This window comes from Fimicolochytrium jonesii, assembly GCF_025526975.1.
Source record: "Fimicolochytrium jonesii strain JEL569 chromosome Unknown EV422scaffold_47, whole genome shotgun sequence".
NCBI lineage: Eukaryota > Fungi > Chytridiomycota > Chytridiomycetes > Spizellomycetales > Powellomycetaceae > Fimicolochytrium > Fimicolochytrium jonesii.
In genome coordinates, this window is record NW_026515714.1 from 138,391 (window position 1) to 162,763 (window position 24,373).

Sequence of the window (24,373 nt, forward strand, 5' to 3'; positions counted from 1 at the left end):
TTGGGCTTTCCCACGGCACCCCACGGCACGCCACCCGGTCTCTGAGGTGTCTCCGTCGTGCGATTTGAAATGCGCGTAGCGATCCAATGAGGGCGCCAACGCGTTTTGCCTTTGGAAATTGGAATTCATCACGTTGTGTCGCAACGGTGTCTGTTTTTTTCTCGGGAGGGGTTTTCCCCCCCCCCCCCCCCTTTTCGCTCCCCACGAAAAATGGGGATGGCGGTGGACAAGCTTTTTGGACATTGGTTTTTTAGGTGTCGGGACAGCACTGCAGCAGGCTGTTGCGGCTGTTCTGGCTGTAGCGTAGAGAGGTAGACTGAACGCATTCCAACACCCAGTTCCGGTAACTGTAGTCGAACGAACAGAGGGACACTCACGCCCAACACCCATCAATCCCCCCCCTCCCCCCCCCCCCCCCCCCCCCAGAAAAAAAATGGTCTCAGAAACAGCCTCAGCGCTCCTCAGCGCCGTCTTCGGCGCCCTCGCCTCCATCCTCGTCTCGCTCGCCATCGAACGCCTCGGCGGGCTCCTCGGCGGCTGTCTGGCCTCCACGCCCTCGACCATCATTCCCGCGACCTGGGGGATCTGGTGGTCCCTCGTCGACGGCGCGGCGCCCAGCACGCGGCATCACGGTTTGGTGAAGTTCCAGCGGGCGACGTTGGTGATCCCGAGCGGGTTGGTGTGCACGGCGGTGTTTCTGACGGGGTGGCGGTATTTCCCGGTGTGGCTGCAGCGGTGGCGGCCGACGATGCGGGTCGGGGTGATGCTGGCGGTGGTCGCGACGGCGACGATGGGGGTTTGGCTGATCGGGGCCATCGCCATCGTGTTTGTGTTGCGCGCGGTGGTCAAGGACGATGAGGTGGTCCCCGGGGACGATTTCGGCGACATCATGGACGTGCCGCTGATCCCCCTGCTGGTCGGAACCATCTCCCTCGTCGTCGTACTGGCAACCGGCCTCGTCCTCAGCTGGCCCTCCGGCGCCGCGCCCAAGGGGAAGAACCCGGTCGCGGTCACCACCCTCCTGCTCCGCGGGTTGCTGGCCGGGGTATCTATCGGGGTAACGATCGTCATCGCCAACGTCAACGAGTTCGCCGGCGGGATCGCCAGCATGCTCCCCATCATGTTCTTCACCTCCATGGTCTCCGTGTGGCTCGCGCAGGGCGCCGCCGTCACCACCGGCGCGATCGGGCCGCTGGTTGCTGGGGTCAGTAGTGTGGCGGCGTATGCGATTGCCGCGACGTTCTTGTATGCGAAGGTGGGGCCGTATTGGGGCGCCGTGGCGAGTTGGGCCGTGAGTGTCGGGGGGGTGACGGTGCCGGTTTACGGGTATATGGTGTGGAGGAGGCGGGTGTGGGAGAGGAGGGTGAAGATGGGGGCTGGCGGGCTTAGTGAGGAGACTTTGGGTGCGGAGGTGGAGGTCGCGGCGGTGAGGGAGCTGGCGCAGGACGGTGTTGTGGTGGATGTGGAGGACCTTAAGGTCGGGAACGACCCATCTATCTCGAAATAACAAAAGGCCTCAGAACGTGTTGGATGCCCTGTACTGTACCATATATACAGTAATATCGCCTGCCTCGGCTCTTTGATGAGATATCATCCAATTCCGAGAAACATCGAGCATGTTCTCAGAGGTAGTACCGTTTCGGAATGTAGTCGCTCGCTGAGTGTCACCTACCCGCATCGCCCGTGTTGAGTGCGTGCTCGGAGAACGAAATGTCCGTGCTTTGTTATAGGAGGAACCACCCGACGTGCTGTATCCTCGTGCTCACGAACGAGGAGACTGGCTCCGGGGCTAGGAGCCGCCGCCATCATGGAGGACGACAAAGTCGGTAATCGCTCCTGTCTGTTCGTCATACCACATGGGTGCTCGCAGCTCGCAGTAACATTCATATCTCCAAATAGTCCAGATTCACTCCTATCTTCCGATTATATATCATCTCCGTTTGGAGAAGCATCGAGCATGTCGCGGATTCCGGCGACCGCGATCGTTTACAAACCCGCCTGTTGCCCCTCGGCACTTTGGTGAGCGTCTCCGATGTCGCCGTCTAGCGCAGTGAGGCCCTCCCCGGTTATCCCAGCCTCAGGTGCGTCGGCCTCGCACCAGTCGACGCACGCTGAATCGGCACTCCGGAAGGTGCTTGCTGTGTAATCAAACGGCAGTAATATATGTAAGCTGCAGGTGCGTGGGAGGGAGTCGGGAGCGTGCGCGGACTGAGATGTGGTGATGCACCTCCCCTGCCAGTGAACGCGCTCTCGGACTTCGGCGTTTGCTGACAACTTTGCGGACGACACAGGGGGCCATCGTGCAACGTCAGAATCCCCATAAAAGGGCGGACGCACCACTCTCACTCCTCCTCTTCACTCACAACACGGTTCCCTTTGGAGATATCGATAGAGGGAGCAGCAAATGCCTTGGTCTGTCTTCCGCAGACCCACAGTATCAGCCACCATCACCACAACCTGTCTCGTCGCGCTCGTCGCTGCCGGTGTATCACACTACGCTTTTCGCTCCACAACGAGCGCTATCACGGCCACTAGCGCAGTACGCACGTTCTCGTCTCCAGCGACCGGTATGGCAAAGTTCCGGGTGAGGAAGAGTGACGAGAGGGGACATGCCGACCATGGATGGCTTGACAGTTACCACGTAAGTGTTGGTTCGAATCCCTTTGACGGGCGGAGACAGGACTGAACAGTCGTTTATATTTACCATCCCAGACCTTCTCGTTTGCAAACTACTACGACCCCAAACACGTCGAGTTCGGCCCGTTGCGTGTGTTGAACGAGGACCGAGTCACGCCGCGGAACGGGTTCGGGTCCCACCCGCATAAGGAGTTTGAGATCTTCTCGTACATCGTCTCCGGCGCTCTCGAGCACAAGGACTCGCTTGGTGCGTCCCCTGCGATCCCCCTCCTCACATCTCTCAATTCCGGCTCTAACATCTTGTTTTGTTTTTTTGCACACAGGCAACATCGAAACCCTCCCCCGCGGCACCATCCAGCACACCTCGGCGGGCACGGGCCTCTCGCACTCCGAATACAACGCGCCCGGCTCCACGGCCGTGTGCCATTTTCTCCAACTGTGGCTCAAACCGCACACGTCAGGGTTGTCCCCCTCATACGTGACGAAGGAGTTCAGCGATGCGCAGAAGGAGGGGAGGTTGCTGCCCGTGCTCTACCCGCACCCGTCGGTCGGCAAGGCGAGCGGGTTGATCAGGAATGTTGGGGACGTGGACACGGACTCGTTGATCCCCACGCATGCCGACGCCTTCATGTTTGCGAGCATCCTTAGACCCGGCGACGCGGCCGTGGAGCACAGGCCCGTCGGAGCGGGACGCCGGTTTTATGTGCATGTGATTATGAGGAGGACGGGGGGCAGTTTGGTGGTGAATGGCGGGGACGTGGTGTTGGGCGAGGGGGATGGGGTGTTTGTGACGGATGTGCATGAGAAGGAACCGGTAAGGTTTGAGAGTAGGGGTGGGGTGGTGGAGTTTGTGTTGCTGGATTTGGCTTAGGGTGTTAGAGTAGAGCGTAGAAAGTTTTTGTTTTGTCTTGCTTTCGGCATTGGATGTACCGTAACCTTACGTTTCGTTCCGTCCTATGTTTTTGATACGAAAAGATTTTGAACAAATACAGATGGTTCCCGAAGTGTCAGGAGTGTATCGGGAGTGCATCTCCGATGCATACCGCCTATCACTAACTCTGTCTACACTATGTACACCCATCGTCTACGCCAACCTCGACCCCCTACATCCTCGCCTTCGTCCCCGTCGCCGTCCCAGTCTGCATCCCACCCCCGACCTTCCCCTTTTCCTTCTCCTCCCCACCCGCCTTCCAAACAATCCTCCCCATACTCCTCTCCATATACCCGCGCTCCCTCAACCGGCCAACCCACTCGTCCACAAACCGCGTCGCCTCGCCCTGCGCCCCATTCTCATCAAAGGCCAGGAACCCGGCGTGGAAGCGGTAGACGGAAAGCAATCGCCAAGCGGAGGGAGCTTGAGCGGGGGCGGAGATCTCGAATTCAGCGAGCGGGTCGTAGTCGACGTCGTAGGTGGAGATGGTGTAGTGGGCGAGGGAGACGATGGGGCCGTCGCGCGCGATGATGAGGGGGAGGTAGAATCCTGTTGAGCCTTCTACGGAATCGACGGGCAATGAATGAGTTGATTGCTTTTTGACCAGTTGATGAGATTAGGGGCGAGAAGAACACCCCTTCGGCGGGGGGGGTCATGAGGAGCTGAACCAACCTGCGGGCTGCACCTCGACGCTCCAGAAGTCTCTGGCTTCGTGGAAGCTGTCGAGGAGGTTATGGGCGGCCAAGATGGCGTGTATGACAGACTCCATGCCGCGGGTTGGGGCTGCGGTGGAGCGCTAAACGAGAACGAGACGGGTGTGGGTGTGGGTATGCTGAGTGCAGGGAGGAGGATGAAAGGAGTCCCCTGTCCGAAGTGCTGTATGTATGCGGCAGAACTGCTGAGCTCGTCGTTGAGAGCGAGAGAGAGCGAGCGAGTCTGGCAGTGAGTGCAATTGGGCGACGCGTGACTTGCCCTCTTTGGAGTCTTTGCGGGATGCCCATCAGATCCTCCCTCATACAGGGCACACAGGAAGCGCCCGATGAGATGGATGCGCACGATGGACTCACCCAGTGTACATAGATATACCACATTTCCATCAAGCGATGTTGTCCAGAGGGTGTCTGTCGTCGTTGAACGAGAAAGCGCCCTTGAAAGAATCCATGTTGCTGTCCCGCCATCTGATGAAAGTGCGGGCACACATGTTCGCCCCCTGGATTTATATCGCGACGCTCACTGACAAAAGAAGTACTCACCTATAACCCCCCCCCCCCCCCCCCCCCATAACCTTCCCCCGTAGATCACACAAACACAGACCGCCCCTCATCTTCCCTGTTGCAAACTCACTCGCCTATCCTCAACGTACTGTACGGCCCAGCGAGAGCCCCTCCCTGCGCGGAAGCTCCCCCCCCCAAAAAAAAAGAGCGTGGGAAAATCCTAAACTCCCCGCAGCACGATGCCCTCGCAATCACGCGCTCAGCGAAAACAAGGCTCACGCCGCAACACCGCTGACGCTAAAGCCACCAAGGACGCTCCGGCTCCCCAGCTGGCAGACGAGGATGGCGGCGGGAAAGGCGGCGGTGGTCTTGCGGGATCGTCTTCCACCTCCACGAAATCAAAGCAAGCCACACGTTACCCGCCGCTCCTGGACGACGACACCGGCAGTCACGTCGACGCGCAACAATCACCACCCGCCACGGCTGCCAAACGAGCAAAGAAGGCGAAAGCCGCGAAAGCAGTTGAGAATGCGCTCCTGCTCCTGACGGAGGCCTTTGACGGCGCTGGTGGGCAGCAACAGCCGCTGCTTGGGCGTAGCAAACCCGCTAAACCGAGTCAAACGGCCGGTGCCGCCGAAACGCCCTCGCCTCCGAACGATTGGGAAGAGGGTGCCTCGAAACCCGCTTCCAAGGGCGGTTCGAGAGGGTCCCCGCGCAGCGTGAGGAATCGGAAGAAGCCGTTTGACCTTGAATATTTAGGAAAGAAATTAAAGTCTCATGAAAACTCGAAAGACGCCAAGACCGCAGATGGTGCTGCAAGCAGCAAACGGATCACGGAACTAGGCACCGGCACGGGCACCAACTCCCGACACAGCTCAGGCCGATCAAGCCGCTCAAGCCGCTCGCGAAACCCTTCCGACAAACCTTATAAACTAAACGACAAGAGCTTGAAAGAAGCGCTGATTGCCGGCGAGCGCCCGCCGTCGATTCAAGAGGACGACGACACTCAGGGCTGGTCGAGCGTAAGGAGGAAGAGTCGGTCTAGTGCAAAGGCGAAAGTTAAAGCCTACAATGACCAGAACGCGGTCAGCTGGGGTCAAGAGGTGTCGGGCGTGCAGCCGGTTGCAGGTGACTGGGGCCAGGAATCTTCGCCAGCGGTCAAGGCGGACGTCGCAGGCGATTGGGGCGCTACTACCACAGAACCGGCCGCGGGAGATTGGGGTCGGGGCTCGCCACATAAGGAACCTGCAGGTGATTGGGGTCGGGGATCTCCGTTCAAAGAACCGACCGCAGGCGACTGGGGCCGTAGGTCGCCGCAGAAGGCACCTGCGGGCGACTGGGGCCGCGGATCTCCCGTGAAAGCTGTCGCGGGTGACTGGGGCCGTGAATCACCTACGAAAGAGCCAGCAGGAAACTGGGGCCGTGAGTCACCGACAAAGGAAACTGCAGCCAACTGGGGCCGCGCAACAACACAGAAGGACCTCGCAGGCGATTGGGGCCGCGAATCACCACCTCTCAAAGAACCACCCGCAGGCAACTGGGGCCGCGAGTCACCCGCCGGCGAAAAAGCCGTTGCAGGCGACTGGGGCCGCGCGTCTCCACCTCCCAAAAGCGGAGCGCAGACCGCAGGCGATTGGGGCCAAGACACCACGAAAAATCAAAGGAAGAACGAAGAGACCGCTGACCGAACCCACTCACAGACGAATTGGAACGGAAGCTTGAAAGAACAGGCGGGTGATTGGGGTCGTGAGTCGCCGCCGCCTGCTGAGAAACCGGTCATTCAGTCCTCGATTGTGGATGATACCGCTGATAAAACGTTTGCGACGCAGAGCAATTGGGGGGCTGTGGCGCCGTGGACTTCGTGGGGGGAGGAGGCGGATGAATGGACGAAGCAGGAGGAGAAGAAAACTTCTAGTCAAGGACAATCACGAACCTCGCGCAGAGGCAAGGAACGGGAGTCGAACAGGTCTAGCAAGAGTACGTCCCGTGCTGTTTCGAGAGACCGAGGAACTGGTCGGAAAGACGCGCGTAACACCGATGAGAAAGACTCCGAGTTCCCAGAGAGCTACGGGAATTGGGGCCGAATCTCTCCCTCGTGGGGCTTCACCGCTAAACCCGCCAACACCGACGACTGGGGCGAGCCCATCAACAAAACCACAAGCCGCACCCAGGACGACTGGGAAAAAGAAGAATCCGCAATAACAAAACCACGCTTCGACCTCCCCACCCCCTTCGACGACGACGGCGGCGCCCCCGTCGGCGTATTCCGCAAACACAAACCCTCAGACGACTGGGCTGAACCCACCGACAAATTCACGAGTCGGAGCTCCAAAGGTCCCAACGACTGGGGTGAACCTGCCCCCACCAAATCCCGTAATATGGGTGGCTGGGAAGAGACCCCGGTCCGCTCGACCCGTGGACGGCCCGGGTTGACCATGGCGAGGACGTTTAGGAGGGCCGAACCTGTGCAGCAGCAGCAGATTACGGAGGATTGGGGACAGCCGGTGGGCGACGGGGTGGGTTCACGGAACGGAGCGCAGGATATCTGGCGGGATCGACCTGTAGGGGATTGGGCTGATTCTGTGAATTCATCACCTGATCGGACGAGAGCTGGGGAGGAATGGGGTGAGCCGGCGCCTACGTCGTTTTGGGAAACGGGGGCTAGTCGAGGTGGGCGGGCGGCGCGTGGGGGAAGAGCGGGGCGGAACGACGGTGGCGATTGGGCCCGACCCGAACAGCGACAGGAAGACGCCACCCGGGTTCCGGAGAAATGGGACCAGGACGCAGAAACGGAGTACGTCGAATGGGGCGCCGACACCTCTGTCCGAACAACAACAGACGACCGAAACAACGGCGGTTATTCCAATCCATCTAAACGCGATCGAACACTTTGGAGAAGCCGAGCAGGCGAGGAGCCTTCTTCTTCTTCTTTGTCGTCTTATCTTCAGAAAGACTGGGACCGCTCTGCACCCGACGCCACCGATTCTTCGAGACAGTCGCGCAATTTCCCCTTCGACACCGACGCTTCCCGTTCCTTTCCACGTCGTGGCGCTCAGGATCCATGGGGCGACGACACCGATGACTGGGATAAGAACTCTCGCAGTAAACGCGTCTCATCAGGTGGTGAGAAATCGCTACGGGGTGTCAAGAGTCTTGCGGCTGTTGATTGGAGGGCTGGGGCGAGAGGTGCGGGGGCGAGCGAGGAGGTCGGGAAAAGGAAGGTGACGACGTACGAGGTTCTCAAGGGGGAGGAGGGGGGAAAGCCGGTTTTGCAGAAGCGGGAGAAGGACAGGCCACGAGGGCAGAAATGGGATCCGTCCCCTGCGGATCCGATTGATCAGAAGGGGCGACCGAAGATATTTGAAGAGTATGTGATTGTGTTTCCTTATCATCTGTGGCTAACCCTGTCATCTGTTGCTCACTACCGAACAATTCATAATTCAATTGCTCAGCTACATCACTCTAAGCGAAGTAACCACGGGTTTGAAAGAGGGCACCCTCCACAAGGGCTCCCTCCGCATAAACCGCCGCAATCGCTTCGACGCCTACGTCTCCCTCGACCCCACCCCCACCTCCTCCATCACACAAGATATATACATCTGCGGCACGCGCAACCGCAACCGTGCGCTGGACGGGGATACCGTTGTTGTGAGGTTGCTGGATGGGGAGCAGTTGGAGAAGGAACGGGCTGAGGAGGCGAGTAGGAGGGATAGGAAACGGAGGGATGATAAAGAGAGACAAGCAAGGTGTGATGTTAGGGCTGAGGGGGAGGAGGAGGCGACTGAGGTGGAAACCGAGGTTGAAGTGGAAGAGAGCGAGCCTGGTAAGCGAATGTTGCGATTGTGCGTTTTTGTGATTATTGGGATGTTAACAAAGGCATTTGGGTGAGCAGCTGAAAACAGGATCTTCGGTAAGATCGTGTACCTGGTTGACCGAAGATCGAATGGAGAGTATCCCGGCACGCTGTCGTGGGATTCTCCGAACGCTTTTGGAAGGGGGGGAGGGCGGTCGTTGGATCAGAGGCCGAGGCTGGTTTGGTTTCAGCCGGTAAGTCATTTTCAGGTGTAAATTGATGGTGTCAAGACCAATACTGATATGTTTTGAACAGACGGACAAACGCGTCCCCCTCATGGCGATCCCCACCGAACACGCCCCGCGCGAATTCATGCAAGACCCCACCGCCTACTCCACCATCCTCTTCAAAGCCTCCATGGGCCGCTGGCCATCTACGTCTCAACACCCCTTCGGCGTCGTCACGGGAACCCTCGGCCAGCTCGGCGAGATCTCGATCGAGACTGAGGCATTACTCGTCGACGCGGGGGTTACGTGGGATACATTCACCGATGAAGTTATCAGCTGCCTGCCCCGCACGCCGTGGACGATCCCCAAGGAGGAGTATGCGAAACGGAGGGATCTGAGGGCAGAGACAATTTTCTCGATCGATCCGCCTACTGCGCGGGATCTGGACGACGCGGTGTCGGTGAAGCCGGTTGGGGAGGGGAAGTTTGAGGTTGGGGTGCATATTGCTGATGTGTCGCATTTCGTGCGGCCGGGGAGTGCGCTGGACAAGGAGGCGAGGAACCGCGCTACGACCGTTTACCTCGTGCAAAAGGCGATCCCGATGCTTCCGAGGTTGCTGTGCGAGGAGTTGTGTAGTTTGAACCCGGGCGTGGAGAGGTTGGCGTTTTCGGTGATTTGGATCATGGACGCACAAGCCCGTCCCGTCGGCAAGCCCTGGTTCGGCAAATCGGTGATCAAGTCCTGCGCCAAGCTCAGCTACGAGCACGCGCAGCGGATCATCGAAGGGCGGCGGTGGGACGGCCTCCCCAAAGTCGAGCTCAGCGGCGGGGTCACCATGGACCGTCTCAAGGCGGACATTCTACGGTTCTACGAGTTCAGCCGCATGATGCGCCAACGACGGTTCGAGGACGGCGCGCTAGCGATCAATAACTATAAACTGTGGTTCAGCATCGACGATTACGGCAACCCGTACAACACGGGGATATACGAGATCAAGGAGGCGAATAAGTTGATTGAGGAGTTTATGTTGCTGGCGAACATGGCCGTCGCGCAGAAGATCAGCGAGGTCTTCCCCAACACCGCGCTGCTGCGGAACCACGCCCGCCCCGCGGAGAAGAGCATGGCTGACTTCGTGCAGTTTGCGGCGAAGCTGGGCTACGTGATCGACCCGGAGACCTCGGCGTCCCTCCAACAGTCGTTTGAGAACATCCCGGACGCCAACCAACGCACGGTGCTCAAACAGCTGTGTATCAAACCCATGCAGCGCGCAAAGTACTTTTGCACCGGGAGCGTGGATATCCAGCAATGGCGCCATTTCGCGCTGAGTGTGCCGCTGTACACGCATTTCACGTCGCCGATTAGACGGTACTGCGATCTGGTCGTGCATCGGATGCTCGAGGTTATCTGCGACGGCCGGAACGAGGACGTGTATGACATGAAGGAGGTGGCGATGATTGCCAAGCGGTGTAACGATATGAAGGACGCGTCCAAGGCGGCGCAGGAGGCGAGTCAGAAATTGTATCTGTGCGCGTACCTGGCGTTGTTGAGCGAGCAGGAGGCCGCGAGGGTGGCCTCCATGGGCGAAAGCACACAGAACGCCGGCGCGGGCGTGCTAACCGAAGCACAAGTCTACAACATCGGCACGCGTTCACTCGACGTGCTCGTCCCCGAATTCGGCGTCGAGAAACGGGTCTGGATGGAAGATTCGATCGAACTGGGCGATGTCGTCGGCGTCGAGGACGTGCATGGCGAGATTGGCGCGTTGAGGATCCATTGGAACAAGCCTACCGCTGACGGGTTGGATGACGACCCTGAGGGACTAGCGGACCGGTTGGCGAGGTTGGAGTTGGCGGAGATGGAGCGGGAGGAAAGTGATCTGGCCAAGACGGGGAAGAAGGGACGGGTGGACGCGGTTAAGAAAACAGCCACGATGGGTAGTGATACCACATCCTCCGACTCGGACACGCGCGCCAACCCCAAGAAACAACGGCCGCGAACCTTCGACCGCGGCAGTGTGCTCACGCAGAAGATCCGGATCTTTGATCAGATCGCTGTCCGCATCGTACCCGATCTGACAAAGAGCCCGCCGGATTTCAAGGTGTTTGCGGTCCCGCCGTGGGTGGTGCTGAGTAAAGGGAGCAGGGTGATTGCGGGCGGGAAGGTTAAGCCGGCGTTTGAGGATTTCAGTTGTCCGGCGGCGAGTGAGGATGCCGAGTGAGCAGGGGTGGAGTGAATGGAATGGAGAAGGGGGAGGGGGGGAAAGAATGTGGTATTTATGGGCGATTGACTTTTCTTCGCAAGAACGTTTTGCTGGGTTGATTTGCGTCGTAGAGTGAGGTCGCCCCGGTGTATAGTTCGATGGGTTCGGTGGGGGTATTGTACAAATGGGTTTTTTGTTTTGTCCTTTATCATCTATAAGTAAACGTTTCTGGAGTGTGTATGCTCGGTGGAAGGGGTCTTGCTGTGACTTTCGATCCATAGTGCACGCGTCAAACGAGGCCGTCTTGGGACACGACCAAAACATGGGAAGCCCAATGGACGACATCTCCTGCGGTATATACAGTACACCGACGACCTGCCCCCTCTCAAACTGCGCAAACTCACACGTTGATACGCAGGGAAAGAAGTCCTCCCCATCCCCGCCACGGACGCTTCGTTTGAGCCCTTCGAGGTACGGCCCCCACCCGTCCTAGCCGTCCCCCATTCAATTCTAATCCAACCCGCGCAGTATGTAACCAAAAACATCATCCCCACCCCTCTCGCCACCCCCTACTACGACGGCTGCACATGCCTGCATTCCTGCTCGTCCTCGGCCTCCTCCACCGAGACCGAATGCGGCTGTCTGCTAGCCCACGGCGCCGCCTACGACCGTAATCGTCTTACAGACCGTCTCACACATCCGCACGCCATCTACGAATGCAACACCCGCTGCACCTGCCCGCCCACGTGCGCCAACCGGCTCGTGCAAACGGGCGTCACCCTCCCGCTACAGGTGTTCCGCACGGCGGGGCGGGGGTGGGGTGTCCGGGTGCAGGATCGTGTGGCGCGGGGGGCGTTTGTGGTGGAGTATGTTGGGGAGGTGGTTGGGACGCGGGAGGCGGGGCGGCGGTGGCGGGGGAGGCGGGCGCGGGGGAATTATCTGTTGTGTCTGCGGGAGCATGCGTAAGGGTGGTCCTTGTTTTGGGTGGGTGAGGAGGCGTGCTGATGCGGGCTTTTGGGGTAGGGAGACGATGATCTATCGCACGAATATTGATCCGACGCGGAAAGGGAATGTTGCGAGGTTTATTAATGTAGGTGTATTGTGCATGGCTAGGGGAAGAATTGCGAGCTCACATTTCTTCGGCTTGTAGCATTCATGTGCGCCAAACCTGGTGGTCGTCCCCGTACGCGTTGACACGATGATACCGTCTGCCGCGTTGTTTGCGGCGTGTGATATTGAGGCGGGGAGTGAGTTGACGTTTCACTATGGTGGAGAGGGTGGTGCGGTGCAGGATGAGGGGGCTGGAGCAGGAGAAGAGGGGGGAGATAGGATACCGTGTGTGTGTGGGAGTGAGGCTTGCTGTGGGTATCTGCCTTTTGATGCGGGGTTGGAATGATCCCCCCTGCGCATCGCTGTTCCGGATTGGGTATTGAATACAGGTTAGAGTTGGGGAAGACGGCGTAACATTATTCATGCACAAAACGAAACGGATATATTATGTACATGTACAACTGAATGGTAACCGCAAACTACGAGCAAAAAAAAGCGTCAGTCCCCTCCCAAAAAAAAAACTTCTCCTCACATCTCCCCACCCCCCAAATCCTGCTGCACAACCATCTGATAATACAACCCCCTCATCTTAATCAGCTCCAAATGCGTTCCCTGCTCCGCAACCATTCCCTCCTTAAACACGTAGATGCAGTCGGCTGCCTTGATGGACGAGAGGCGATGAGCGATAGCGATGGTCGTGCGCCCCTTTGCGGCTTTGTCGAGGGCTTCTTGAACAACTTTTTCGGACGTTGCGTCGAGGGCTGAGGTCGCTTCGTCGAGGAGGAGGACGCGGGGGTGCCGGATGAGGGCGCGGGCTATCGCAATGCGTTGTTTTTGACCGCTGCAAATAAACAAAAGTACATGGGGGGTTAAATAACTCTGGCACGAAAAAGTCAGCAGTGCCATGGATATGCAGTACATACCCCGACAAATGGGCCCCGCGATTCCCCACCCTCGTCTCAAACCCCATCGGCAACCTGCTCACGAAATCATATATGTTCGCATCCTTCGCGGCCCTCACGATGTCCTCCTGCGAGATCCCGGCCACCGCCAGACGTTCCGCGGGCGTCGCGGTCGGGTCGAACAATTTGGCGTCCTGCGTCTGCTGGGCGCGTCGATACTTGGGCGACCCGTACGCGATGTTTTCCAGGATGGTGGCGTCGAAGAGGACGGGTTCCTGCCCGACGTATCCGATCTGCTCACGCCAGTCTTCGAGATCGAGGGAGGTGAGCGGTACGCCGTCGATGAGGACCTGCCCCTTCTGGACATCGTAGAAGCGTTCGAGGAGCTGCACGATGGTTGATTTCCCGTTGCCTGAGGCTCCGACGAGCGCGACGGTTGTGCCCGGTTTGATCTCGAGGTTGAGGCCGCGGAGGACGGCTTGGGTGGGGCGCGTGGGGTAGGCGAACCAGATGTCTTTGAAGGCGATGTGCAGGGTGGGGAGGGTGCTGGCTGGGATGCGCTTGGGTTCGGTCATCTCGGGGACTCTGAGCTCCGAGTGCGGCGAGTTGGAGTCGGCGGTGGGTCGGTTGTCGTGGCCGGTGACGTCGATCAGCGTCTTGCGGTCGATGATTTTGATGATTTCCTTGCCGGCGAATTTGGCTTTGGATATGTCGCCGGCGAATGCGCTTGCTCTGAATTCTCCCCAAATCAAAGTAAGCCATCAACACCGGCCGAGAATGCATTCTGCAATCAGTGTGACACAAACAAACATACCTCCCCATAGCCATCGACCCAAAAACAGTAGCCATCATAACCGTAAACATCCTCCTCATATCAATCTCCCCATCCGCAAACAGCGTCCCACCCCACCAAAACGCAAGCGCGTTGCCCAAGAACCCCAACCCATTGCTCGCAGCATACCCAACCCCCGTGAAAAACGCCTGGCGGTGCGACGCGCGGATGGGCTCCTCGAGGGCCTGGTTGTACTTTGCCAGGAAGGTATCTTCGCGCCCAAGGCATTGCACGGTGGTGTGGTTTTGCATCGCTTGCACGGCGACGGAGGCCGCGCGTTGGTAGGCTTTTTGGGTGGCGGCGCCGAAGCCTTTTATGGAGGCGATTTGCATTGCTCCTAAATAATCGAAAATCAAATGACGGTGGTGAGTTCAACGCTTTTCCTTTGCACTATGAAAGAGGGGGAACCGAACGAACCAGCAAAGATCAAAATCGGGATCAACCCCATCGTAACCACCGTCACCTTCCAACTCGCCGTAAACCCCACCACCAACCCCCCCACCACATTCACCAACAGCTGCACAAGCGTCCCCATCACCGTGCCGACCAGCACATTCACCCTCGCCGTATCGATCGCAATCCGGCTTACAAGCGACCCGGTCCGATTCTCATCGCGGTCGAACCACCCGACTTCCTGACGGAGCATCGCGTCGAAGAGGAGGGTGCGGAGCCGCGTGGTGACCCGCTCGCCGATTTTCCCGAAGAGGTAGGAGACGCCAAAGTTGCCGAGACCGGCGGCGACGGCGACGACTATGTAGCCTGCGGCCCAGCGGTTGGCTTCGCGGCGCATCTGGAATCATAACCGTACATAGTATATCGTGTTTGTCAGTATAATGAATACCCCACATTGCCTCTTGCAGTGTGAAAATCCGAGCATATCTCATACCTCATCCAAATCCAACAACGTGAAAACCTCCAAAATATACCCATACATGATCGCATAAACCGGGTATATCGCGCCACTCAACACCGCGCTCGCCACGCCGAGCGCAAGCAAGTTCCATTCGGGGCGGTGGATCATCAACAACCGTCTGAAGAATCGGGTGGGGGGTTTTTCGTCTTTACCGGCGGGTTGACCGAGCTCGACGTCTGAAGTGGGTTGACGAGTGCGCGAGCGGCCGGAGAGGGTTGAGGCCATCCGGGTGAGGTATTTGAAAGGGGAGGTGGGTTCTTCGGCTTCGTCGGAGGAGGGTTTTTCGGTGGGGGTGTCGTGGAGTTTGATATCGATAGATTTCCTTTTTTCGGTCGTGGTGGTCGATGCGCGACGGTGTGGCGCGGATGTAACCGTCCGCTGCGACTCGGACGCCGGGATTCCCTCATCAGACACCTCTGATCCCTCCGGTCCCCCCTCCTCATCCTCATGCCCAATCTGCTGCATATCCACCAACTTCCTATACACGCCATCAGCCTCAATAAGCGAATTGTGGTCGCCGATCTCGACGATTTTGCCCTGGTTCATGACGACGATGGTGTCGGCGGTGCGCACGGTGCTGAGACGGTGGGCAACGACGAGGGTCGTGCGGCCCAGTGAGGCGCGTTCGAGGGCGGATTGGACGAGGCGTTCGGAGTTGCTATCCAATGCACTAGTCGCCTAACCCAAGGAAATCAAAAGATAGTCAGATTAGCTGTCCTCCCCCACTGCAAATACATCCAGGAACGGGGGTTCAGACGTACCTCATCAAGCAACAAAACCTTCGGATTCCTCACAAGCGCCCTCGCAATGCATATCCTCTGCTTCTGGCCTCCACTCATCAACGCCCCGCGGTCCCCAACAACCGTATTATACCCCTCCGGCAGCTTCTCAATGAACGCATGCGCATTCGCCAACTTACACGCCTCCTCTATCTGCTGCTGGGTAGGCGGCGGTGAACCCTCAGGCGCGCCGAGTGCGATGTTTTCGGCGATCGACATGTCAAAGAGAGAGGGCTCTTGGGAGACGATACCGATTTGGTTGCGCCACCATGCGTGGTCCAAATCGCGGAGTTCGGTGGTGGTGGAGGCGGTGATTGTGCCCTCTGTGGGTTCGTATCCGCGTTCGACGAGGGCGATGATGGTTGACTTTCCGGATCCGCTGGCGCCCACGAAGGCGGTTGTTTTTCCCGGTTGGATTTGGAGGGTGAAGTTGTCGAGGGCTTTGACGGTTGGCCGGGAGGGGTAGGTGAATGTGACGTTTTGGAAGTTTATTGCGCCGTTGAAGGTGGGAATGGTGGTTGGGGGGGTGGTGGGGGAGCGCGGTTTGGCGATTTGGGGTTCGGCGTCGATGAGGGTAAAGATGGCGAAGGCGGCCGCGCAGGCGTTGCTGAAGGCCGCGAGTTCGGGGGCTACGCTGCTCATTCTGTGGGAGGGAGATGGGATGGGATGATGTCAAGGGTCTAAGGAAACAGATGGACTCGGATGTATATAGTCGCCGAACCCACCTCATGGTCCCAATCATCAAGGCAAAGTAGACAGCAACAAGCTTCCCCGGTGTAAGCTGCCCCTGCTGAATCAGATACGCACCATAGAAGAACGCAATAGAGTACGCCAAGTACATAAACGCCTGCACACCCGCAAGTCCCAACCCCTGAGCCTTCGCCTTGGCCACGCCCAACTTCTCCGCCGGCTCCAACCGGTTCACAAACTCCCTACTAGATCTTTTCTGCCCGTTCAGACTCATCAACGTCCGGATGGCGGACAGGGCTTCTTCAACCACGGAGTTAGCTTCCGCATAAGCAGTCAACGCCGCGATCCCGTTCTTGGCGGCCCACCGATTACAAACAACATTGATGGCGCCCATAAACGGGAACAGACATCCCAACACAAGCGTCACTTTCCAGCTCTGGATGAACGCAATCACGATCGCCGCGACCAACGTGCAGGACGCCTGCATGAACAAACCGACTTTTTCGCCGGTGCCGTTCTGGATCAGCTCGATGTCGGAGGTTAAACGTGTGGATAGCTCCCCGGCGTTGTGCGTGTCGAAGAAGGAACGCGATTGGCGGAGGATGGATGAGAGGTAGAGTGTGCGAATTAGATTCGTTTGTCGCGCCGACGACATGTCCCAGCAGACCTGCGTGAAGTGAATGAGGGGTGGTTGGTTGGTTGATTGAACGATGAACTGGAAACCATGGTTGATGGTTGATGGTTGATGGTTGAAGGATGGTTGAACGATATCCTGCTCGCTCCGCTCGCGACCAGGAGGCTCGCATGGCTCGCGCCTCCGGCGCAATTAGGGCTCGTTGGCGCTCGCTTTCTCCTCGCTTCGCTCGGGACCCTCAAGCAATCTCCTCGCTATCGCTCGGAACACCGCCATGGCTCGGAATACCACCACCGTCGCTCCGCACCGCTCGCGCGTACTCACCATCTGCACATAACAAGTCGTAAACATGCCAATGGCCAGGTAAACAAAATACAGCACATGCTGAATCAGCTGCTGTTCAAAATCCCCTTTACTCAGCCTCCCCTGGGTATACAGCGTGAACCCATCGACCAAATTGCTAAACACAACCGTCATCAACGGCCTCGTGCACCCCGCGATCGCAGCGGCCGTCCCGCCGAGACACATGAGCGCCCATCCGGTCCGGTCGGCGTGGCGGTAGAGCTGGAAGTAGGAGACGCGGCCGACGGGGGGTTTGGCCGGTTTGGCCGGTGGATGGTCGGGGGAAGAGACGAGGGTGTCGCCGAGGGTTGGGGCGGGGAGACCGCTGGACTCGTCGAGGACAGAGGGGTCCGGCTGGTCTTTCGCTGCGGTGGTGGTCGCCATGGGTTTGGACAATGCAATGGACTAGGGTGTGCAAGGTTGGACTCCTCAAGGCGAATGTATGGCAAGGGGTGATACACTAATACTTCTCACACCACTCCTGCTCTGGACTTTGCGATGGCGGTGGGGACACCGGCAACTCTTATTATACATGCAGTGGAATGGGAGGGAGGGACCCACGGCAATGGGGTTGGGGTATTTGTCATAGCGATATTGCTGTTGTGGACGAGCCCTCGTTAGATATCATATAATACGCATAAGGAGCCGGTCCGGAGTTATCGCAGGCAGGCAGGCAGGCGGAACAAGTCGATCCGACAAAGGTGGGCTTGGGGGGGGGGGGGGGGGGGGGGGTGTTTCCGTTGGTCGCTTTCCCACTGACTGGCGAAGGAGGAAAAATGGTTCGTTCCATCGTTCCATGCCTTCCCATGAGTTACTTCATCATAGGAATCATTACAGTAGTAGTATTCGTGGGGCTATTCCTTTCAAAGATCCGCGGGTATATGCCCAGTCGTACCGACGGGCTGTCTCCCATCCGTCCCACGTAATTTAATCTCACAGACGCCGATCCTCGCTGGGTGCATCTGTGATTTACCCGCCATGACGTAATAGCCACAGAAATACCACAGATGCGTTCGAGAACGACGGTCACATGCCAGCCGTCTTTCAAAAGAATATTCTCTGCTTTCCCCGTCGTTTTTTTACGTCCGAAAACTCTTTTTTCTACGACAACTCTCCAAAAAAACTGTTTAATAAATATATATACATCCAAATCCCAGAGAGTGTCCTCAGCAACACCTCAAAAAAGGAAAAAAACAAAAGAGCGAACATATAGTCCAGTCCACTGTCCATTCCCACCCCCAACCGGGGAGATGTCTCTATCTCTGCATGTCGTTCCTTTCACAAAGGCGAAGGCGGGGGTATTTGAATTGTCTTTCACGGTATCGTCCTGTTGGTATATTCTTGTGTTCCGAGGGGGAGCTATCGGCAGACACGCGGGTGTTGTTGGTGGGTGGATGGGTGGGTAAAAACAAACAGTCGGGGCGTTTCGGGGATCCATCATTTGCAAGCTCCGAAGCTCCTCAGACAGCTCTCCGACGCGCTCCGTCCAAACTCTTTCCTGTAGTTGCGCATGGAGAGCTTGAGCGTCTCGGTGTGGGACGCGTCGCACATCTCGACGTAGCGTTGGGGGAGGCAGCGGGTCTGTGTGAAAATGCGGGTGAGGGATGAATACCTTGCGGGGTCAGCATTCTTGTTCGCAATCTCATGAGAGGCGGCTAATCTCATAGTCATACCTTATACTCATTGAAAAACTCCTTGTACCCGCCCTGCAGGATGTAGATCTCGGGGTAAAACAGCTTTGGGTATTCTTGCATGTTCAGCTCACGATCCTGCGTGCGCATGAACGAGGCCCTGAAAAAAAAGAAAGAAGCAAAAATCTCATCAGCTCCTGCAACCCATCATCCCCTTCGCATCCTCTCTCACCCAAAACTCACATCCTAGGAGCACGATGCGACGAAAACTCGCAATGAAACACAATCACAGTCCGCTTGTTCTCCGTAGGCGGGCTAAAGAACAACCGCTGCAGGTCTTCTTTTGTGTTGACGTTGAGCGCGTTCTCAATGTGCCCGCCCGCGTACTCGTACGGGAACCGGCAGTCAATGATGTGGTACTCGTCGACCGCGTGCGCGTATTCGCCGTTGATCAGCCTTACGAGCTAAGAAATATATGGGGAGCGGTTGTTGAGACCGGTGTAAAATGTGTGATCGAAAGAGGTGAAGGGGGCAAGCCTACGAACCATCTCGCCGGAAATACGCTTATGCGCGTCCGATTTGCCGGGGAAGCAAGGCAGCAATGAACCTTCGTGTCCATAAACCTTGGCGCATTCCGCTTCGACGGTGGAAGGACGTGGCAGGCCGGAATAGCAGCTTTGTGTACGCCTCATCTTCTGGGGCGGCAGTTCGCCGGAGGTTGGGCCGCGGCCGGTGCACGCGTCGGATACGGCGCCGTCTGAGTTCATAGGGTCTTGTGTAGAGGGGCTTACTTGCAACTGCCTCTTTCGTCGGAACAGTGTAGGTTCGCTGGACTATAATGCGAGAAAGTCGTGTCGGAAACAGTTGTGCTTTTCATCACGATCATGAAGATGATCGCTCAGCACATACCTGTCTGGCGAACCCCGGGCGTGCGGAGGCAGGCCTTTGTCGGTCCTTGGACGCCCAGTGAGACCTTCCCGCTGGCCTAAACAAGGATGAGAGAGAAAAAGGATGAGCCCCAATTGACCGTCCTTGCCTCAGCGCCAACCACAGTACATACCTAGAGCCATCAGCCTTGTCAGTAAAGCGCGCCAAATCGAAAACAGGGGCCTTGATAGCGGCTTTGGACTCACTACAAAAAAGCAATCGAATGCAAATGTGAGAAGGAAAAGATCAGGATCCCAACACGCACGAAAACAACAACCACCTCTCATACAACCCACATACCCAATAGCAACACCCCCACCAACAAACCCAAAGACACCCTCATCGTCCTCCAAACATATCCCGGAATCCCTCAACTTCGACCTCCGCGGCATACGCGGTGCAGTAGCCATGTCAAGCGCAAGAGGGAATTTAGGCGGCTTGGTCAAGAATGGGTTCTCCATGGCGTCACCCAACACGCGGGAAGGGGGTGACCCGTCCCGGAGCTCGGTCTCGGAATCGTCGTCGGAGGGTTGGCGGGTGCGGAGGAATGGGCCGGGGGTTGTACTGCTGCAATTCAAACATTCGTAAAATGAGCACGTCCGAACATTGAGCAATGTCCCAACGAAGCATTTTCAAGTAACATACGTCTTCAAACCCCTCTCCAAATCCTTCGCAAGCGCAGTCATCGGCGACTCAAACAGGGGCACTGCGTCGAGCAACATGGGGACCGGGCTGGCGACCAGGTCCATGTCCGATGTCTGTGATGAGGTCAGTCCGACCAGACGCGCAAGGGAGGAGGAGGAGGAAGGCGTGTTGGAGCCGGTGGGGGAGGTGGTGGGGCGGGGTTGGGCGAACATGGCTTGTTGAAGAGGGGGTGAGAGGGTTGAACTCGCTGCTGGGGGGTGCCGGGGGGAGTTGAAGAAAAGGGTTAGCGGAGAGATCAGAGACGGTAGTGGTTGAGAGGGTTGAGGCCAGGCGCCTTTAACGAAGGGGCTGGGAGCTGGGCTGGGGGAGAGAGGAAGGAGCAAAACGCGTCCCCTCGCTCACCCACAGCACCAATACAGCATTTGCACCCATAAGCGAACCTGTAAGCGAACGGGCGTGGGAATCGGGTCGCGAGAGAAACAAATGGTTGGAAGTGGCCACTGAACCCGCAACTTCATTGTGTTTGGTTGGAGAATCCAACTGCCTGATCCGGCAGCCACCCATCGTCCACCTGTGTGCGTTGGAAGTGAAAGGTTGTCAGAACATGTTAGAGGAGTGCTGAGGAGGGCAACAGACGGGAGGAAGAGAAGGAATCAGCAACATCCTTGTGCCCTAAGTCTGTGGAACGGTGAAAAGGCTGTAAGAGGGTACAGTATGTAAGTACCAGAGGAGCGGGCGTTGCCAGTGGGGCGCGTGCAATGATCAGCGCTGATTAGCGCCTTCTTGAACCTGTCCTTCCACGCAACGTGTCGTTCATCCTCCCGACTTGGCCAGTGCATCGAAAGCGTCTTCGCCCCTCCGTCCACGAAAGTTTCCAAGTATAGGGTCGTCCAAGCGAGCGCAGGCCGATCTGCCAATCTATCCCTGTTAAGCCGATGAAACCCAACCCCTCCGCGCAGACTCCGGTGCCTGTTAGAGCACCGACAGCCGGCCGCCACCTACAATGTGTGGCCTACAAGGATGAGCTGACGCGAGCTTGCGCAAAAGATATTATCGCAGACTCAGCGCCGCACTCTGAAAATCCCTCGCACTTTCCCAAATATCGCCGCAAAAAGATGGGGGCAGCTAGCCGAACTCGTGGAGGGGTTAGACGAAAAATTCCTTTCGTGCAGCGCGGTGAGGGTGCTGGACAGCATTCAAGAAGGCATTGGAGTCGATTTAGAACGCTGAAACGTTAGATATGAATCTGAAAGAGCACGCAGCATGTGCCTGGGACGCCTTTCCATCCGCAGAAAAAATCGCTAAAGCTTTTGAGAAGCGTGCGGTGGCGGTCGAGACACTACGGAGGCAAGAAGAGGAGGATGAAGCAACGAGGGCAGAACAGACGAGCAAGAAAAGGAAATTTACCCACCAGCATGGCTGGTTATGCCGGAAGTATCCTCCAAACCCTGAACCTGACCCGTCAGCTTGGGGCCGATGCGTAGCCGGGGGAGCGATCGGACCGAATCGGCCTCAAGCGGACGCGCCAGGTTCAGGGTTTGGGCCCCAATGCAGAGATAGAAACTGAGCTCGAAGGGGCGGACGACAACAGTGAAGCTGAGATGGGAGCGGATGCCGCATGCGAGGAGGCGGAAGCTTCGAGTGACCGTAGCAAAAGACCGAGGGTATCGTACGAAGGTATGTCAACGACAGAAGAACCACCTCAATAACCTGATTGTCAAGACTGAAGGTCCATTCGAAAAGCTGCTGTTGCGGTTGGTGCGTGAGTGGTATCGCTCGCATCTTTAAAGCTGCGTTCGAAGCCATCGTCTCACGCATGCGGCCCTCAGACTGTGCGGTAGGAAACACGCTTCACGTTGATCAGCGTTGAGATTGAGAGAGTGGGGTAGTTGGAGCCGCATGCGAGAGCGTCAAGAATAAGATGTCAGGAGGATGAGTCACACAACGGAAGTCACGCGCCCCCCGGCACTCCCAACGCACTCCCCCCCAACGCGTGAGTTTCTCCTTTCCCCTTCGTTTCTCTGACGCTCTCGCCAATAATAATAAGGTGTGTGTATGGAAGTAGCAGCGTCCTCAGCACTCAACACTCACTCCCACTCCCACTCAGACTCAGGCTCAGACTCAGCACGGACCCTTCGCCCACCACTCCAGCCAGGGGACGCAATGAGCTTGCACACTCGTTCCGTTCGGACCGTGATCTCGCCACTCGCATCCGTCGTCAAGGCGCCAGCCACGGCGTATGTGAGGCCGACCCTTTTCGTACGCCACTCGGGCGGCGCGAACCTTCATACCGACCCCAAAGCATCGCCTTCTCCCTCCCGCCCATCCAACGCATGGCTGGGTATCGCGGCAGGAGTCGTTGGCGTGACAGCTTTCGCACTCCTGACCAGTGGCCGTTTATATTCGGACGCCTCGGTGGTTAGACACCAGGACAATGCCGCTGACGGGAAGGGCGCTGGTAAAGGCGGGCCTAGAGCCATCGGACTCCTCCACGAGGTCAAATCCACGCATACCAGCGGCACACCACAACAAACGAGGCCAGTCTACACACGGGCAGAGGTCTCTCGCCACACCACAAAGCAAACCGGCATCTGGGTCCTCCATGGCACCGGCGTCTACGACGTGACCGAGTTTGTCGACGCACATCCGGGAGGCGAGCGCATCCTTCTCGCCGCGGGGCGGTCTATCGATCCCTTCTGGGGCGTCTTCACCATCCACCAAAGCGCGTCCACAAAAGAGATTCTCGAGCAGTACCGCATTGGGGACCTGTTTATCCCCGACGACCCGAAGGAGCTGGATGCGATGCGGAGGGAGGAGGCGAAGGATAAGGAGGCCTTGAAGGATCTGTTTGCGAATGATCCGAAGCGGCACCCCGATTTGATTAAGCATGCCACATTTCCTTGTAATGCCGAGTCGCCTGTGTACGCTGTCGAGGACCACGCCATCACGCCCAACCCGCTTTTCTTTGTGCGGAACCACCTCCCCGTCCCCAAGGTCGACGCCACAGACTTCAAACTCGTAATCGACGGCGACGGCCTAGCAAAAGACGAAGTAGAACTCACCATGACCGACCTCCGCAAACTGCCGAAACACACCATCACAGCCACCCTCCAATGCGCCGGCAACCGCCGCAAACACATGAGCGACCTCAAACCCACAAAAGGCCTCCAATGGCAGCAAGGCGCCATCAGCACCGCAACCTGGTCCGGCGTCCTCCTCCGCGACGTCCTCCACCTCGCCGAATTCTCCCCAACCCCAACCACCCAACACGTCCAATTCCACGGCACCGAGGGATACGGCGCTTCCATCCCCCTCCCCAAAGCGACCTCCTCAACAGGCGACGTCCTCCTCGCCTACGAAATGAACGGCGAATCCATCCCCCTCGACCACGGGTACCCGCTCCGCGTCATCGTTCCGGGCCACGTTGCCGCGCGCTCCGTCAAATGGGTCGACCGCATCACCCTCAGCGACGAGGAATCCCACTCCCACTGGCAACGCCGGGACTACAAGGGCTTCTCACCGGGCGTCGAAAACCCCGGCGAGGACGATTACAACTCCGCGAGGAGTATCCAGGAGCTCCCCGTCCAGAGCGCGGTCACCACCCCGCGCGACGGCGCCACTTACACCCTCCCCGCAACCACAGCCATCCTCCCCGTCAAAGGCTACGCGCTCAGCGGCGGCGGCCGCGACATCCTCCGCGTCGACGTCTCATCCGACGGCGGCCGCACGTGGACGACCGCCACCCTGCACCCTGCGGACCAGCACGCGCCGCAGGGCCGCCAGTGGGCGTGGGCAAAGTGGGAGGCGGAGGTCCCCGTCAGCGGAACGGAGGTGGAGATTGTGTGCAAGGCGGTGGATGAGGCGTACAACTCGCAGCCCGAGGGCTGGGCCGGCATTTGGAATGCCAGGGGCGTGCTGAGCACCGCTTGGCATCGGGTCAGGGTTAGCGTTGAGCGCGGTGCGGAGGAGAGGAAGTAGGCTGCCGTCGGGTCAACACGCCCCCCACACCTTTGTAAATACCAATAT

General features: G+C 58.0%; 8 protein-coding genes across 8 annotated transcripts; 5 read left to right on the top strand and 3 right to left on the bottom strand.

The window, feature by feature from the left end:
* Positions 1–171: 171 nt before the first annotated feature.
* On the top strand, positions 172–1,764 carry EV422DRAFT_548520 (uncharacterized protein). The gene is made up of 2 exons (XM_053071672.1): positions 172–343; positions 427–1,764. The coding sequence occupies exon 2, from the start codon at positions 434–436 to the stop codon at positions 1,505–1,507; it is 1,074 nt and encodes a 357-aa protein (XP_052920695.1). The 5' UTR covers positions 172–343; positions 427–433; the 3' UTR covers positions 1,508–1,764.
* Positions 1,765–2,278: 514 nt separating this feature from the next.
* On the top strand, positions 2,279–3,565 carry EV422DRAFT_562433 (RmlC-like cupin domain-containing protein). The gene is made up of 3 exons (XM_053071965.1): positions 2,279–2,641; positions 2,713–2,884; positions 2,961–3,565. The coding sequence occupies exons 1-3, from the start codon at positions 2,405–2,407 to the stop codon at positions 3,506–3,508; spliced, it is 957 nt and encodes a 318-aa protein (XP_052920696.1). The 5' UTR covers positions 2,279–2,404; the 3' UTR covers positions 3,509–3,565.
* A 175-nt stretch (positions 3,566–3,740) lies between these two features.
* On the bottom strand, positions 3,741–4,337 carry EV422DRAFT_572544 (uncharacterized protein; the record flags this gene model as incomplete). Its single annotated transcript, XM_053073139.1, has 2 exons — positions 3,741–4,129; positions 4,241–4,337. 2 exons carry the CDS (start codon positions 4,335–4,337, stop codon positions 3,741–3,743), a joined length of 486 nt encoding a protein of 161 aa, XP_052920697.1.
* A 3,898-nt stretch (positions 4,338–8,235) lies between these two features.
* Positions 8,236–10,690, top strand: EV422DRAFT_488300 (uncharacterized protein; the record flags this gene model as incomplete). Its single annotated transcript, XM_053067420.1, has 3 exons — positions 8,236–8,605; positions 8,675–8,829; positions 8,891–10,690. Coding segments are annotated over 3 exons (2,325 nt in total), but the record flags the coding sequence as incomplete, so codon positions are not given.
* A 524-nt stretch (positions 10,691–11,214) lies between these two features.
* On the top strand, positions 11,215–12,539 carry EV422DRAFT_624026 (histone-lysine N-methyltransferase SETMAR-like protein). The gene is made up of 5 exons (XM_053074250.1): positions 11,215–11,355; positions 11,421–11,473; positions 11,531–11,964; positions 12,026–12,092; positions 12,153–12,539. The coding sequence occupies exons 1-5, from the start codon at positions 11,325–11,327 to the stop codon at positions 12,396–12,398; spliced, it is 831 nt and encodes a 276-aa protein (XP_052920699.1). The 5' UTR covers positions 11,215–11,324; the 3' UTR covers positions 12,399–12,539.
* On the bottom strand, positions 12,490–16,908 carry EV422DRAFT_346803 (P-loop containing nucleoside triphosphate hydrolase protein). The gene is made up of 7 exons (XM_053066508.1): positions 16,204–16,908; positions 15,461–16,121; positions 14,673–15,377; positions 14,204–14,576; positions 13,769–14,123; positions 12,976–13,686; positions 12,490–12,893 (listed from the first exon to the last, which is right to left on the bottom strand). The coding sequence occupies exons 1-7, from the start codon at positions 16,821–16,823 to the stop codon at positions 12,581–12,583; spliced, it is 3,738 nt and encodes a 1,245-aa protein (XP_052920700.1). The 5' UTR covers positions 16,824–16,908; the 3' UTR covers positions 12,490–12,580.
* A 1,303-nt stretch (positions 16,909–18,211) lies between these two features.
* On the bottom strand, positions 18,212–21,170 carry EV422DRAFT_346831 (Rhodanese-like domain-containing protein). Its single transcript, XM_053066510.1, has 8 exons — positions 20,788–21,170; positions 20,348–20,594; positions 20,003–20,266; positions 19,685–19,760; positions 19,321–19,608; positions 19,019–19,239; positions 18,818–18,935; positions 18,212–18,725 (listed from the first exon to the last, which is right to left on the bottom strand). The coding sequence occupies exons 1-8, from the start codon at positions 20,909–20,911 to the stop codon at positions 18,582–18,584; spliced, it is 1,482 nt and encodes a 493-aa protein (XP_052920701.1). The 5' UTR covers positions 20,912–21,170; the 3' UTR covers positions 18,212–18,581.
* Positions 21,171–21,282: 112 nt separating this feature from the next.
* On the top strand, positions 21,283–24,325 carry EV422DRAFT_510392 (uncharacterized protein; the record flags this gene model as incomplete). Its single annotated transcript, XM_053068925.1, has 5 exons — positions 21,283–21,523; positions 21,610–21,876; positions 21,902–22,024; positions 22,077–22,109; positions 22,455–24,325. 5 exons carry the CDS (start codon positions 21,283–21,285, stop codon positions 24,323–24,325), a joined length of 2,535 nt encoding a protein of 844 aa, XP_052920702.1.
* Positions 24,326–24,373: the final 48 nt, after the last annotated feature.